Source organism: Oenanthe melanoleuca, chromosome 1A (genome assembly GCF_029582105.1).
Source record: "Oenanthe melanoleuca isolate GR-GAL-2019-014 chromosome 1A, OMel1.0, whole genome shotgun sequence".
Taxonomy (NCBI): Eukaryota; Metazoa; Chordata; class Aves; order Passeriformes; family Muscicapidae; genus Oenanthe; species Oenanthe melanoleuca.
The window spans coordinates 19,010,046-19,027,340 of record NC_079334.1 but is presented as its reverse complement, the minus strand read 5'-3'; the positions used below and the strand labels follow the sequence as shown (position 1 = coordinate 19,027,340).

The 17,295-nt window shown below is 41.9% G+C and overlaps 1 protein-coding gene across 1 annotated transcript in view; it reads left to right on the top strand.

Moving 5' to 3' along the window:
• Positions 1 to 3,222: 3,222 nt before the first annotated feature.
• APPL2 (adaptor protein, phosphotyrosine interacting with PH domain and leucine zipper 2) overlaps positions 3,223 to 17,295 on the top strand; it is a 32,783-nt gene continuing 18,710 nt past the window's right edge. The window contains exons 1-2 of the mRNA XM_056510450.1: positions 3,223 to 3,444; positions 8,108 to 8,206. Of these exons, the coding sequence (XP_056366425.1) occupies positions 3,391 to 3,444; positions 8,108 to 8,206 (153 nt within the window). The 5' untranslated portion in view covers positions 3,223 to 3,390. The remainder of the gene's footprint in view (positions 3,445 to 8,107; positions 8,207 to 17,295) is intronic.

Genomic DNA, 17,295 nt, shown 5'->3' with positions numbered 1-17,295 from the left:
CACACTTCCCTGGCAGGTCTTTCAAGTAGTCAGATTCTGGGTACTGTGCCTACTGTTTTCCTATTCTCTTTCCATTAGTTCAACGTTCCTAGAATGGCTATAAGAGTGCTTTTCACTTGCAAGACTTTTTGTAGTAGGTGAGTATATTGCATTCAGTACCTACATATAGAACATGGAAACTCAGGAAACCCAAAAACTGTATTTTCTTGTGTCAAGGAATGAGACATCTCTGCACAAAGGACTGCACAAGATACCTAACTTCTTTTTATAATACTGCTAATGCTGTATAAATAAATGGTTGAAATGTTTGGTGGTAGTACTGTGGGTTGTTTTAATTCTTTTAGAAATGTAATTTGTTTGGAGTTACCATAACTGAAGAATAATTCTTGAGTCCCAATAAAACCAAGTGACTGGGAAATTAATTTCAATTACTAACAGGCAACTTTTTGACATTCAAAACCACCTGGACTGTATTGGGAAAGGTCAATAAAAACATTTTGATCATTTCAAATAAGCAATCTGCCAAGTTTATAGCTGTGTAAGAAATGATGTAATAAAGAATGACAACTAGTAAAAAGCATCACCCTTCAGTAAGTTAATGAAGTGCTTTTTGTTTTATTTAAATAAAACAAGTAGAACCTGTTCTGGAAATAACTAACCTTAACTTTGGAATGACAACAGGCTTCCACTCTTGAACCTCAGACTAAACAAAGCCATCAAAAGGAAGAAGACAAAACCTTCCAGGTTATTGCACTGATGTGAAATAAAACCACAAACCACCTCAATGCTTTCCTGGTGAAGGCAATACTTCAAGTCAATAGGTTAGAGCTGTTGCTGAGCTATTTCAAGACAAGAGGGGGAAAGAAAGAGGCAAGAGTTGTAACTAAAACTAAGTATTTGGGAAATATTAAAAAATACCCTGAAGCTACTTTAACAGATACAGAAAATCTGATGAAGAATGGTTTTCTTGTTCTCCATGAATTTCAAGTAATGTTTTCAAAACCTATGATGAAAGAGAAACAAGACTTAACACAGAATAACAAAATTGGCTCAGATGTGATCATGGATTCTTAAGCCTAATGCCTAACTGGTGCCCTATTTCATGTTCTGTAGGAAAAAAAAAATCTCTGACCCCTTTTCACCATTCTAAAATTCTCTGAAACATTATTATGATAGATCTGTATCTATTTTTATTTTCTCTTTATGTAAATACATACTGTCATCCTTGGTATTTTTGGTATTAGCTAGAGATTTTTATTATGGTTCAGTGTCTTTACTCAGGCAGGAAAAAGAACTGAATGTGAGACCTCTGTTCTTGCTCAAAGGCCTGGAACAGGGAGTCCAGCTTCAGGAGTGGTGGAGCAGTCCCACTGTTACAGCTTGGCACATTGGGTTAAAGGTCCCATCACAAGCTTCAGAAGCAATACCAATCAATGTCAGACACACAGAAATACCCTAGCCAAAATTACAGGGTTCAGTGGTCTTTCTCATACATAATTAAAGCAAACAATCATCCAGCCAATCTGCAAAAAGTCTTTTAATCAGAAAAAAACCCTCAATCTTTATTAGCAATCACCTTGTCATATAAAATGTTTGTTATTGCTTAAGAATGACAGAAGTGGAAAAATCCACTGGGACTTAGATGCAAAAAGCTGGCTGATATTAATGTTTGGAGTTCTTTTAAGCTGCATTTTTAAAAATTATTTTTCTTCTTTCAAAAGAGGGCAGCAAGTGTGTTATCTGAAGATTGTGAAACTTCTTTGATGATGATAGCATCTTATAGCCAGTATGGTTGTTTGCATATTCTGTTTAATTGGCAGGATTCTTCCTTAAAGTCTTCAGAAGTGGCTTTTGGTGGTTCTGTTGTTTTGTTTTGGTTGTTTTTTTTGCCTGTTTGTTTGTTTCTTAAATGAGATTCTGGATTTTAGTATCTCCATTTTTATCTCAAGACACACTGGAGCAATAAAAGCTACAGCTGACAAGAATGGAGCAACTTCCCCGCAAGATCTGTAACCCTGGACTTTTGGAGAAGCTAAGGCATCTAAAAACAATGGACAGACACCCTTCAAAATATAATCAAATACTCACAGGTCAAGCTCTGCTTACTTTGCAAATATTAATTTTGTTCAACTAAGCATTTGAATTAATGTCCAAATGCTGGAGTTATCCAACACAATCAAGACAGCATCAAGACAGTCATAAAAACACAGCTCAGTACATGAAGGACTAGTAACTTGAAATGCATCCCTTCCAACCCCCAGGTGCTGTGGGGTTATGGTGTTATGGGCTATGGCTGTGTGGGGATCTGCCTGTCTGGAGCACAAGTCCCACAGTTTCACTTGTGGATTCACATGGACAAGAACAAATGCAGATGCCACAAACCAGGGTCACTGACGAGCCAGCTGTTGTGCTGATGCCAGGAAATGTCCCTGCCGTGCAGCTGAGGAGAGCACAGCAAAGGGCTGGCCCACAGCTGGAGGTGCCCGAGCCCCAGGGGCTCAGGCTGGAGGGGGGGATGTTCCCCTGGCTTTTATCACATCTTATTATCTTACCCCACACACCCTCACAGCCTCTCCCAGCTGCAGGGGATCCAGGGCCGCTGCTGCATCCAGCTCCGGGCCCCTCAGTGTAGGAAGGACCTTGAGACGCTCGAGTGCATCCAGAGGAAGGGATACAAGGCTGGGGAGGGGTTTGGAACACGAGCCCTGTGAGGAACAGCCGAGGGAGCTGGGGTTGTTTAGCCTGGAGGAGACTCAGGGGTGACCTTACCATTCCCTACAACTCCCTGAAAGGTGTTTGTTGTCAGGTGGGGCCGGTCTCTTTTTCCAGGCAGCAACTGACTGAACGAGAGGACACAGTCTCAAGCTGTGCCAAGGAGTGATCAAGCACTGTAATTATCTGCCCGAGGAGGTGTGGAGTGTTAACACATCCACCCCTGGATATGTTTAAAAAAAGATGGGATGTGGCAGTTGGTGCCATAGTTTAGTTGAGGTGTTAGGGCATGGGTTGGACTCGATGATCCTGAAGGTCTCTTCCAACCTAGTGATTCGGTGACTCTGTGCTCCCTGCTCTCCGGGAGCGGGGCTGCGGGAGGGCACGGGCCGCCCTCCATCTGGGCCCTCCGTCCCTCGGCCCGCCGGGCTAATGGCGGCAGGAAGCCTCCCCCCCGGCCCGCCCCGTGACTCGCTTCCTCCAGCGGACGGGAACTGGGCGGAGTGAGCGGCCGCTGCCCCGCCAGCAGAGCCGTCCAGCCGTGCCCGGTGCCTGCAGAGCGGCCGCCCCCGCGGGGCCGGAGGGAGGGAGGGAGGGCCGCTGCCGAGCCCCGCCACCGGGGCGTGTCAGCGCCGCGCACCCGCTCCTGCCAGGGCTCCGCCGCGCCGCAGCGCCAACATGCCCGCCGTCGACAAGCTCCTCCTGGAAGAGGCTCTGCAGGACAGCCCGCAGGTAGCGCCGCTGCCGGGACAGCCCGTCGGCCGCTGTGACGCACCTGAGCGCTCGGTGCCGGCGGGCAGCCCGCGGGTCTGGCCGGGCCGGGGCGGGCTGACAGCTGGCAGGGCCGGGGAGCGGGGTGCTGTGGCGAGGAGCGGGGTGCTGTGGCGAGGTGCCGGGGTGCTGTGGCGAGGAGCGGAGTGCTGTGGCGAGGTGCCGGGGTGCTGTGGCGAGGAGCGGAGTGCTGTGGCGAGGTGCGGGGGGACAGCGCGGCCGTCGGAGCCGTCGGGGATGCGCTGAGGCGGGCGGACTGCACCCGTGCGGCCGCGGGCCGGGTCTGGTGTCCCGCGGGGGGTTCCTCGGGGTAAAAGCGGGCAGAGGCTGCTCCTCGGGGTCTCCTGGGACGAGGGTCGTCCCCCAGCGCGGGGGCACTGCGCCCTTTCTCCTCAACCCCCGTAGTGGAGCCCCTGAGGCTTTTTCCTCGCAGCGTCCCGTCTGGGTGTGCGCTCGGTGGCTGTGAGGGCTGCCTCAGCAGCCGAGGTGTGTCGGTGGGCAGGGCTCGGTGCGCTGGCTTCCCCGCAGGGAAAGGGACACCTGTGCGCGGTGAGTCACCTGGCCCCGGTGACAGTGGGCTGGACGAGTGTCACCGCCAGCGAGCCGGCTCCTCAGGGGCCGCAGTTCCCACACAGGAGCTCCCGTGAGGATAAGTGAAGGGGATCCCTCCTTTGAAGGGGTCTGAGGTCACTGCCCTTCCCTTCCCGGGTGCAGGCCGGGGAGATGTTCCTCCTCCTTTCCTCCTTCGTGCCCGCTGCACAGCGCACCCCGGCCCTGTGGAACCCCACAGAGAGGAACATGCCATGTCTTGGTGCTTCGGGGGCTGCTTGAGTGGAAGAGAGAAGTTACAGGAAAGGGGAAAAGTGGAAATTCCACTGAGTGGTGCGGAAAGTGTGCTTGGGGATGGAGCGTGGTGCAGAGGGAGATACAGAAGTAGCTGGTGAAGCAGGGAAAGAACAAATGAGGACAGGGTGGATCAGTATGGGTCCGGCTCCCAGGTAACCCTGTGTTGTAACCCTAACTCATCTGCTGATGGATCAGGAGGAGGAGTGAATAGGTAAACTGCAGAGCAGATTGCTGCAAGGTGTTACAGAGTCTGCCGTGAGACATCTTGAAGGAAAGATTGGAAGTGCACCTGTCAGGACTTAATGAGCCTTGGGTCTTATCTTAATTGCTTCATTTTATCCCTTTTTTTTTGTAATTTCTTGAAATCCCATTCTAGTAAGAAGGGTTTCCATTATCTGTTTGATGTGGTGTATTTGTAATCATCCTTGGGAGTTTCAAACACTGGGCTGGAAGAAGTGTTTAGTAACGTGATGGTTGACCAAAGTCAGCCCTGCTTGGAGCAGAGGTTTGGGTAAGGTGACCTCCAGAATTCTTTGCCAGCCTGAGCTTTTCTGTGTTCCACAGTTTACCAGAATGTGTTGGATTTATTATGGGTAGTTAGTAACATTTTTAGTGTTAATCTATCCACTGCATCCTAAAGCTGAAGAAATCGACATGCAGAAGTGAACTAATTTACCTCTTCAGTCAACACTTCCCTCAATGATTAAAAATGTAACACTGACTGAAAGCAGCTGAACAATGCAGTGAACTGGATTTGGAGGTTGTTGTCTTTCCTGAGTCCTGAAATGAAGGCTGTTAATGTCTCCTTTGCAATCACTGGAATACCAGGCAATGCATAAACCTGAGTATTGGCAGGATGTTTTGCCTTGATTTGGTCATTGCTTTTTCTTCAAGCTCTACAACTTTAAGAGGGAGGGATGTTGTTTAATTTTTATAATGGCCTAGGGTTGCTAAAATATGTTCTTTTGATGCAAGGAAGCAGGAGTGGGTTTTTTGAGCCTGTTATATTTTTATTACTTTTTTCATTTGGAAAAACTCTAGATTCACAGAATCAAGGTGAAAAGCTAGTCTCTGTTCCACAGAAACAAGCATCATAACATCTTGCAGGATCATGTACTTCTGCAGGAAGGAACCTGATTCTGTCTTGCTCTGTGCAGTCACAGGAGTGCAAAAGGATGGTGAAATGAGGATGTAACCTCACTTTGTATAATCTGTGGGAAGTATGTGATTTACATGCAAGACCGAGGACAATTAGGCCAAAGTTATTTCTTCATCAGGTTTCTGGAACTTGATTTATCTCTCCCCATCAATACAGTACTTTTGTCTTGATTCGTTTCCAGACACTGGCTGAAAGAGGCCATCAAAAGTGTCTTAGTTTTGAGGTGTTTGGCTACAAAATAGAGAAAAATTTATGTCAGCAGTCATGCTAAAATCAAGGAAAGTACTTTCATGAAACTTGAAAATTTCTTCCTATCTTTCCAGAAGCTGAGATAATGTTGTGAATAATGGGGCCTCCTAAATGTTAGCTTAATACTTGGATTACTGGTTTATTTCAGCAACATTAGCTGCTATTCCAAAATTTGTCAAAATGCAACAAAGAAAATACACATGTGGTATTTTGTTGCGGTGATTTTGTATCATATTCTTAAATGTAAAAGTTTCCAAGAATAACTTCCAAACTGTCTGAATCATTTATTGTGTTTATTATTTTTGAAGAATGTTCTAATAACAGAGGCCAAGACTTTCAGAAGTTGGTTCCCAGAGCTGTTCTACCTCAAGCCATATTTAGACAAATGAAAAATCTGAGTCTGCAAAAATTCAGTAAAATTTACAGATGTAGCTGACATTCCTGTATTTGGGAACCTTTTCCAGCAGGCAGAAGAGTGTTATTTGTATCCTATTTCAGGCAATTTCTTTATAACCTTTTAGTTTTGACTTAAGATTTAACTTGATAAACCTTGTGTCGAGTTTTATAATTTTTGCTTTCTGCAGATTTATTTTTTAACCATCTTTGTACCCTGTACTTTTAATGTGCCATTGTAACACAAGACAGGTGCCATTGTAACCCAGATTGAGCACTGTATAGATACAAGATAATTTGTTGACATTTTTTTCTTTGTTTCAATACATCATTGAAGATGATGTAACATTTGAAACCAGATATTTTTGAAAATCAATATGTTTTCAGTTACTGAAATAATACATTAATGTGGAAAACTCAAAATTGTGCTTCTGTCCTTACAGGAAAGTTCTGTACAAAGATTCTTTAAACATTTGGGTTCCTGGTATCCATTTCATTGACTTGGACTTCTCTCCATTCACTGGTTTTTATGTTAACTTTATTTGGAAGCAATACTTTGTATTTCATATTCCCTTACATGCTAGGATCTCAAACTAGCTTCCCAAACTGCCAGCATCTCTCAGGTGGGAAGTGTTGTAGCTCAGCACATCAGCAGAGTGAACTGTTGAGAGCTTTTGAAGGTACTCAGAGTAAGAAGGTTCTGAAGAGAACCCAAAGACTAACTCCTAGGTCATGTATTTTAACCATTGAGCAACTCTAGTTTCTGACTTAGATACTTCTCAGCAGAGAGGAAATTGCAGTTAATCATAGGCCAGGATTCTTGAAGGATGGTGCTGAGTTTTCTAGGACAAAGACAGCCTGGGCAGAGAGTTTTGCAGAGAAGAGATGCCTTGTGGAAATGCATGTGTCTTCTGTTAAAATAGTGGAGTATCTTAAAACTTTGAAAATAAATTTCCCATGTTTGAACCTGGATACTTTAAGTACATTAGGGATTCCTGTAATGGGGGATAAATAAAGCACTTGCTCTTTTACAGGACTGACACGTCTATGAAAGCACTGGAGTTTATGTATGCCCCTTATGTAAGCAGATGAAGCTCATTAATGTCGTATGAGTTAGCTGTACAGATGGAGAGACATTTCCAGTTAACCCCAAAGATTGGATTTATTAAAGCTAAGACTAAGTATGGGTCATGACTTTGTTAAAGGGACAATCTTTCCTCCTTAATTATGGTAAAGATCTAGCAAATTCTGGAGCCCAGCATTATTCTGAAACGTCTTTTCTTTCCCATCTTGGGAGCTGTGTCAGCAGCATGATCCGTTATTCCTGACAATTGCACCAAAACAAACCAAGGGAATTCGTGTCTTTAAGGTAACACAAGTTCTTCCTACCCCTTCCAGCTTGCTGACAAGGATGAGTTAGCAGAGTGAAGAAAGCACAGGATATCTCCAAGTGGGTGTATCCTTGTGTGCCTGTTGAAGATGAACACTCAGCTCACTTTGGCCATGGCCTCTTAAGAGTTGCTCAAGACAGTGGGGAGTGAATGACAGAGTGTAAATTATCTCAGTGGAAAGGGGTTCTTTCAATGCAGTCTGACACTGGAGAAGTAAAGTGAGCAAGCAGTGGTGTTTGACCCCCAGTCCTTAATGTGGTTTCAATTACTTTCGTCAGCAGGAAGATATTCAGGATTTTTTACATTCCTAATTATGTTGGAAGGACAGTCTGTTAGCAGGAGCAAGAGCCTGGGAGTTGGGATGTGGCTGTAGCATTTTATAAGTTTACCTTCTTGTGCCTCAGTTTACATATCTATAATGAAAGAATCTATTTCTACATGTTTACAGATTCTGGATAAACAGAATCATGCAAGTCAAGGGCATGTTATTTCTTAGTTTTTACTACCATCTCTTTGTAGTTGTTTGATTATTTTTAATATTTCTACTCAAGACTAAAAATTGTTTGCTTTTTTCCTTTTATTGAAGACTCGTTCTTTGCTCAGTGTCTTTGAAGAAGATGCAGGAACCCTTACTGAATACACAAACCAGTTGCTTCAGGCAATGCAGCGAGTCTATGGTGCCCAGGTAATTTTTCATTTCTATTTCTTTTGTTCTGTGTGAGTAGAAGATAAATTGCTATTATGATGCTGTTATTTACATTAAAGTTGCTAAGTACATGTACCTTCTGTGGTTTGAGTTGTGGGTGTTCTTCATCTGATAACTCAATCTCTTCCTGCCTTGATGCTCAGAAAACTCGTCTTCATGAAAAAAAAAGTTATTTACTTTGTCTCCAAACAATTAATCAGAGTAAAACTGTGCTGTGTCCTTACCTTATGGTACATTGGGAGGCCAGCCTTGACAAAATTGCTTGCCGAAGTGTGGAAAGAATTCCCAGGTCTGCACACTGACTTTAGGCACCTGACTTTGATGCTGTGTCTCACCTCATGGGGGGAACTGCCCATGTCCATTGATTACAGAGCACATGTGCACTTTGGGTCATACTAAAGTCAAGTGTCTACAGTAGTCATGAAAAAAACATGAGCAGAAGCAGGGAAAATAACATTTTCTAGAATGTTTACATGACCTAGATGACTAAATCCCATTGACAGTAAATCCTGTAAGAGAATCTAGTTCTTTTGAAAATGTAAATCTGAGTGGTTTTCAGTGAAGCTGATTCCCATGTGCATAAAATTAGGTGTTCCAAAATGCCATATCTGGGTCTTTAAAGACATGCACATGGGAGTTCTGCAAATATTTATGTAGGTTAAATTCCTGAGTTCACTAGAAACAACTTTTCTATTCTTAAACCAGTAAATTGGAGTACACGGAGAGATTAAGAGCTCAGGGGTATTTGGAATTTGCCTGAAGAGTGCCTGATCCTTACATTGTTAGAAATCAGCTCAGCTATAAGTTTACTGCATTTGTCCATTTGGTGGGATTGCTCTTTGGGTGACTGATAGTTTGACATGGAAGAGCCACTTGCTCAGGATCTGTCTGCCTACATCTGGAAGATGCAGCTTTGGAGAGCTTCAAAGTCTTCAAGTCCTGGATGTTATGGAAATGCAGAGCAGCCAGAGGTTTGCAGCACAACTTAGGCACACAGGAAATGATGCAGGGCATGGCTGAGGGCTTGAGAGGTGACATGAAATCAGCACTGAAAGTCAAAGATAGGCATTTTGGTAGAGTCACTGTGCTTTAAGAGCTATGAAGAGTGTGGGCATGTTATGTGATAGGAATCTGACAGCAAAGACTGGGTAGGATTGAAATGGATGAAGAAGGGAATCAGGAAATAAATCTGATTTTCAGTGTCCAGCTTGTGGGCTGCATGTCTCTTTCCGCTGCTGATGACATTTTAGGATGTCATTTTAGGAAGTGGTTGCTCTGCTCTGTGATTCAAGGAAAAAAAATGCTTTATCTGCTTTTGTTTGCATCTTCCTTTTCATCTTGGATTTTAGCCTTCTCCATTTCTGTTTCACCACAATTACAACATCTCTTTTTTCTTCTCATTGTCTCAGTACATTTACCCATTAGTATTTTGCAGGACAACTGACTCTACTTCATTTTTCCAACACTTTTTTGCTACTTCCTTCCTGAGCACTGCCGTAGTTTGATGTAAATATTCAGTTACTTGTGAATATTGAATATATTTTTTGAAGTAGATCTTTGGAGTTTCATGCAATTTTGAGATGTAGGAATAGAAGGGTAATGCTGAATTGCCTACCAAACATAAATGGACAGTTAAGAAGATGTGGTTGATGTTTCTTGGCTGCCTAATCACAACTTGAGCAAAAAAGCACTTTTGTTGTTGTGTTATCTGGACCTCAATAGCAGCATATTAGGAGGTGTTACCAACTCTGTAAAAGCTGAAATTATTGAGAAGCCACTTTGTGAATTTGCCTTTTTATTTTTCTTACTTAATTTTTCTCTCTGCAAAGTCAAATTTTCTCTTTGCAAAGTCATTGTCATCTCCTGCTCTGATTTCCATATCTGTAAGACGTAAATTACAGTTACTGACCTACTTTAAAGCAATGACCATAAAATGACTTGGGGTCACAGTCATAGCAGTCAGACAAAGCAGCAGTGGGATGTACTAGTTTCCAGTACTGAAAATTCAGAGTTTATGGCCCCTCAAAACAATTATGACAGTTTAAAAAAATGTTAATTTTTTCTTCCATAGCTTATTCTGAATTTTAACATTTCCCAGATGTCTTAACCATTTTTCAAGATTTTTTTGGACTAGATTCCTAGAGGTTTGGTGTTTCTTGTGATGAAAACTCAGATTTTTATGTAATTCAAACCACTGTAGCTTGTGATCAAATAACAGTAGCCAGCAGTTCTGAATGGATTCAGTGCAAAGTCTCAGGGGAGTAGCAATGAGTACCAACTGCATGCTGTTAATTAACCATGTGGATATATGCATATAGCTGCCTGGAAACACTGCTTTGTGTGCAGAGCCACACTACATTGGTAAAGTGACAGCTCAAACTCCTTTAAGCACTTGGATCAGTGCATTTGAAAGGAGTCTGAAAAACAAATACTTGCCCATATTTTTTAAAAACATTTAGGAAAATAGGAATCTTTTTAAACATCTTTTCAGACATATATGTATTTTAGTAGAACCTTGAAAAGAGTGTAAGGAGGGATGTGCAGCATCCTGGGCTGCAGCTGGGTGATGCATGGGTAGCAGATTGCCTTGGCTGCAAGGCCCTCGGTGCTTTACGAGCCTCTGGTTGCCCTGCAGGATGAGGACAGTGCTCTCACCTCCCTGGGCACCCACACCACATGGGATCAGGTGGTGACTCTTCTGCACACGGAGCTTTTCAGTGGAAAACAGGCTGTGATGCTACAAGGCAGATGGCAATGTGTGACTCCCTGATTAAGGAGAAGTCACAGGACTCAAAAGTGGCACTTGAGGAGTGAGGTTTGGTTGATCTGGCAAACCAATGTGATTAAATACAGTAAAGCATAGTGAAGTGTTTTTTTTATATTCATCAAACAAATCACATCCATGTGAGTACATACACTTCCTGCTGTAGATTTCCTAGCTGTGTTGTAGTGCCCTGAAATAGTTACCACAGTAGTGGTCTTATACAGGAAATCTTCCTTTCAGAGTTTATTCCTGTAGTGCTTCCTTCTTGCATGCAGGCCCTGATGTTGCATGTGGCATTACTGCTGATTTCTGAGAATGTTGTGTTTGTTAGTCTGGATGTTTTATTACCTGAGCAATATTATAATGCAGCAGCAAATAAGGACTATTAGAAAATCTAATTTGCTTCATTTACAGTGCTGAGGTTCTTGCAATGATGTATGAGCAAGGTGTGCCCAGTTTGCCTTCCTGACCACTGTCATAGTAAATTGCTTTCAGAGCTTTACTATAATTTCCAGTTCTCCATCATGCTCTAGGAATGGCTGAGCTGGGAACCTTCACTTGAAGCAAAATGCCTTTAGGAAACCTAGGAGACTCTCATGTCTCTACTGACCATTAGAAGGGATAAACAGTTAAACAGATGAGAGTAAGATGCATTATTTTGTCACTGTAAAGAGATTTCATCTCATGAGTCCTGAGATGTCCAGATACAGGGGCAGTGAAGTCAGAAGAGGATTAAAAAGAAACACGTGTTGTCTTTATTAATATATCTGGAGAAGGAATTGTGAAGCATGATCTTGTTCAGCATCTCTGTCTCTGTGAGCAGTTGTCTTTTGATTCCAGAGGCACATAGGCAAAACAGTAACAACCTCTGCAGCTCACTGCCTTTTTATGTCCAGGCTCTTAGAGAAACTTTAGCCAGTTATGGAATAGTCTTGGTTTGTAGGTACCACATTATATGGGTGTCAGGACAGCTTGAATCTGTCAAGCTATTTTCAGTAGTGCTTCATAAGTGTTACTTCTCTCTGCAAATTCATGATTCCTCATGTCTGCATTTTTCAACAGTGCTGCTCGTTTGATTTTCCTGTGCATGGCCTCCAGTAGACTGTAACTCAGTTGGATGTCAGGTTCCTTAGGCTGTACGTGGACTTTTGTATTTATTATATTGCATAGCTAAACCCAAGTGCTGAGAGTCCTTGTTTAATTAAGCACTGATACAGCTTTTCTTTTAGTTGTTTTCTTTTCATGTCTAAGGGAACAATTCTGTTGCCTTTTTAAATTATAAGACCTTTTTTTCCTAAAATGTTTTGATGAAATAAAAATTAAGTTAGCATTTTATAAACTTTTGGTTCTACATAGAGAAGCTTCAATAGAGTGTTAGACAGGACAAACATTTGCAGTAAATTACAACTGTCATTACTGACTTCTGTGAAATACTGCATGTATTATTTTTCCATACTTGTAAGTTTGCATCATACCTCTCACCTTCCTGAGGCATATCCACCATCTGTTGCTGACAGAGATAAGCAGAAGATTACCACATGAGAATTAATGTATTTACAAAGGCATGGGAGTTGGGTTTAATGCTGCCTATAAAGTCAGCATTGTCATCGTGCCTGGAAGCAAGTTAACATTGTGCTAAGGAAGATCTGGAGATCTGAGGCAGCATAAATGCATGGATAACCTGCTGATAATAATTGTTTTGACAGAAAAGGTTCTTTCTGTACTGAGCTAACCATCCTATTAGAGCTGCTTTTGGTGTTTTTCTTCAGAGTTTTGACTAGTGGCTTCTATTCCTTGGGGCTATTGGATCATCCTTTGCTGAACTGTTCCCATTTGTAAGGATGGGATGCCGTGCTGTGAATCAGCACCAGGGCAAGCCATATGTTAGCCTGATCTTGTAAAGTGCTGTGCAAGCCTGAGCACCCTGGTGAGGCTTAGCTTCTGCAACCCTGGGCTCATGTTTCCAAGGCATTTAATATGCAAACTTAAGCCTCTAGGACTATGCCATTTTCTAGATTGCTGGATAATTCTGTTTTGTGAGAAGATAAGCATAGGTAAATGGAGCTGCACAAAACTGTTGTATCAAGGCCCAGTTCTTTCTGTTCTGTGCCTGATTTTGAAGGTAAATGTGTTGACTAGTTCTGAGGGGCTGAGGACAGGCTTTAGCTACCTCCTGGGTCTTCCACTTCAACCACATACCTGAGTCTTTTTTTCTCTTTGATGAGGCATTAAGTTTTCCCAGACATAAGCCAAAATTTATTATGTGTCATTCTGCAGGTACAGAGTGCATGGATAAATACCTTTACCAGTGTCTTGTTTGTTTATATGAAACAGTCTTTGGCAGTTGTGTGTGGTAGTTACTTGTAGTTTTAAAAATGCCAACTGTAGCTGGAGTAGGAAAGTTGCTTTGCAGAAAGCTTCATTATATTGGGATTGGAACTGGGCGTGCTGGAATAGTTCTGTGTCTTTAGAAGTTAATTTATAGCTCTGCTTAATCCTTTATATGCCCTCAAATCTGTAGTCTATTAGACAACTGTCTACAGAAATATCTTTGGATTTCTGTAGATTAGTCCTCAGAGTTTATTTTGGAAAAATACAGAGATCCTAAAAATGGATAGACTGCCTTACTGGGAAATTGTAAATGGCATGGATATTTTATTACAGAGGTTATGGAAAAATCAGTCTCCTTTGATGATATGAACAGCTTAATGAATAAAAGTGATAGTGAAGAAGGTAGAGTCAGCCATATGTCTTTAGTCTGGGCACTAGCTCAGAAAATAAGCTGTCCTTTTTTTTTTTTTTTTTTTCCCCTGCTGATTTATTTGAAGGCTGGGTCAGGTATTGAAGTAACTTGAAAATTAAACAGTATTTTTTAAACTAGCTCTTTTTAATTTCTGGTAGATTAAAGCTAGATTCAAGACACCACTTCCATTACCTTGTCCATTTGAACTGGACTTACAGAAATCTATTCCTAGGGCTATCATGCAAGACAGGGATAAAGAAAAGGGAAAAAAAAAAAAGTCAGCACATCTGTAATCACTACTGATTTCATTATTTACATATGTTTTTTTCTTCTTCCAGAGATGTCTTCCCTGTTAAGTAAAACCATTTAGTGCAAATGAATGTATTTGCAAGGCCCAGTACTGGTTAAGTTTGCTTTCATTTAGAAGTCTTCAATTTCTGTTCAGGATTTTTTTGAGTTTTTGCTTGATATCTGATTGATAGCTGTGCCACTCCACAATTGTGTTATGAATTCTGAAATGTCAAGATAATGTGGAAGAGAACTGGAGTCAGGAATGTATTGTAGTTTTTCTTTTGCTGTAGTGTATTGAATTGCAGTCACTTCAGGACAAAGGAAATCAATGTTGCTGTATCCATGGGAAAATGCCTTGGAAATAGATTAAAACCTGTTAAAATAATTTGCCTGGATTTAGTGGATCTGTCAACTGAAGCAATGCAAATAACTTCTAAGTCTTGAACAGAATGGCAGCAGGGCAGGGGGAGGGGAAAAGGCTGATTAGGAAGAAATGGGAGGAGGATTAATGCAAACTTTCCCAGATTAGTGTGCTTAGCAATGCAGTATTACCACTAGGTCAGCAGAGCACTTTGCCTGCTTCCTGTGCCTTATGCAATGGACTGTGTTTCAACTTGCTAGCTTAACTTGATTTGTTTACAGGTTTTGGATTTGTGGCTGTTTTGTTTTGATTCTTGTTTGGTTTTTTTTTTTTTTTTCCTAAATGATACAATGAATGATTTTGTACCTCTAATGGGAACTAAGTCTGGCAGGTGTTGGGAGGGAAGATGAAGGACCCAGGATTAACTTTTCCACATGGGTAGGGATTGACTAACAAGTTTTGTGGTTCTGACACAAAGTACTGAGCCATTAAATGAAAAATGTGACCAGCTGGTGGCAGTGGGTTGTGAGTAATACATGGAACTGTTGTCCCCAAATCAGCCTAAAATTCCAAAGTAAGTTTTGTGTCAGGCACACCTCTCAGTTCATTCTGTATCTGGAGTAGTAGGCTGTGAATGCCTGCTTGGGGTCTGTAATTAACTGTTGACACTTGTGTACTTGGTAAGGTATTGTTAATTTACACCCCTTTGAGATCTTTGGGGTTTATGTATTCTCCCATTATCCTGTCACATACTGGAGACCACTCCTGGGGAGTAGTGATCCCTGGAAGATGCTTTTTCTAGACACCTCTTTACACTGTCCATCTTCAAACTGCTCCATACAGATGAGTGGTGATGCCCTTTGAATATTAACTGAGGAAATTGAGGATTGAGTCTAAAAACCAAACTGGTAGAAGCTTTGTGGATGGTGAACACAAAAGAACAGGATGTCTTCGCTAAGGTTTTTTGGGGTTGGGAATTTTGTTTGTTTGTTTGTTTGTTTGTTTGTTTGTTTGTTTGTTTGTTTGTTTTTATCAGCCCATAATTCTGGAGCTTCTTTTAGTGTTAGCAAATTTAAGCCAGAAGCATGTATTTTCCAGTTTCAGAGCAGATCACAAAACTGCAGACTTTGCAGGAATAAGTAAATGGAAACAAACAGGGAAAAGAGGCATGTTTCTGATACTTGGCTTATTTCAAAAGATTTCTCTCACCCTGGTCCAGCTGTACAACTTAGAGGTGACATTACAGTCACTGTGTGAGGATTTAGAGCTGGGTAAGAACTGCAAGAAGACTATCTTTGTGATGCCTAGAAACAAGGTATCATTTGGGGTTGTGTTTATGAAAAAGATACCAGGTCTGAGAACCTCTGCTTCTTTATGTAATCTTAATTTCCTCCCACATGCATACAAACAAACCCTTTTAATGTCTTCTGTATACTTGCAGGGAGTCCTGTTCTCCCTGTCATAAACTCATTGCTTGCTAGCTCCCACTTTGAAGGTGGCAAAGTCTCTCCAGTGTTCTTAGTGCTTGGGGGCAGATAATTAAGGGTTATTCCTATCCATGCCTGAGCCCTTAACAGGGTTTGTTTTTTATTATAAGTCAGAACATCCTTTTCCATCCTCTAACTTGAGAAATACTTAAATACTAAGTGTTTGTATAAAGCTTTTTCATTTTAAAAACTACATAATCTGCATAACCAGCCTGCAAATCTTATGGGAATCATTGGCATTATTGTTTTGTGAAAGTGTGTTGCTTATTACTAATTGGGCTGAGACAAGAAATAAGCCTAATTGGTCACTGTGAAGTGAGAATAGTCATGGGGTGTGCATGATCTGAGCATGGGCCCACGTTTTCTGAACTCCTGTTGGTACCTTGGAAGGCCTTTGCTGTGCCATCTCCTCCTGCCTGTGAGTGTTATCACCATGGTGTTTAAGATGGTCAGAATTACCTCATTCAGCTTTTCATGTCATGTGCTCACATGCAGCTGCTGGTACCTAGGCTGGTTTGGTTTGGCATTTTTTATTTCTCCCCTGAGCCCCTGGGCACACTCTAACCCTGACTGAATGTTGGGCCCTGCTGCCCATATGAACCCCTGTTCCTGGCATGCCAAGGCAGTGTGAAAGCACCAGGCTGTAATGCAGTATGTCACACGTGGCAGCAGGCCAAAGCAAAGGGTGTCTCAGGGTCTCTGGCCCAGATAGTTCCCTGTTCTGGGCTCTCCTTGCTCAGGATGACAAGGGACAATAAGAGAGCACACAAGCCCTGTCCCAGTTTTAATGGTTTTCTGTATCAGCCCTAGTACAAAGGGTTCTGTTAAAGCAGTTCAGGGATTTGCTCCTAGTTTTACAAACTCTCTATGTTTATAAAACATAGAGGAATAGTTTGTTAAGGTTTAAAATTTACTTTAAAGTTACTAGTTTTCTGCATTTCTGAGGATGAGAAGGATCTGATAGGGGTTAAGACAGATGTCAGTTACCCCCTTCCCTTTTTTCTTTTATTCTTCTTGTAAGTTCTTGTTAACAAATTAGGGACAGAGTGGTTGATATGCTAGTGTTAGGAATGATTAAAGATTGACATATCCAAGTGCTTGTCTGGTTTTTCCAGCTGTCAAGTAAAATTATACACCTTCCTTACAAATCTTACCTGGTGTAAACACATCTTAAGTGCCTGTGTAGGAAAAGAGATGTGCTGGTTTGTGTTCCTGTAGCCACTTAAAGTGCTGTCATTACATTGGTATGTTCCCTGAGTGTGAATGCATTATGGAGGCAAATCTACTGGTAACCCTTTATTGATGTAGATTTTGGGGAAAGATGATTAACCAGTAGATTTTGGTGAAAGATGATTAACCATCATAAACCAGATGATTAACCATAACATTCTTATGCTGGTATGGCAACCTGTGTGTTTGAGG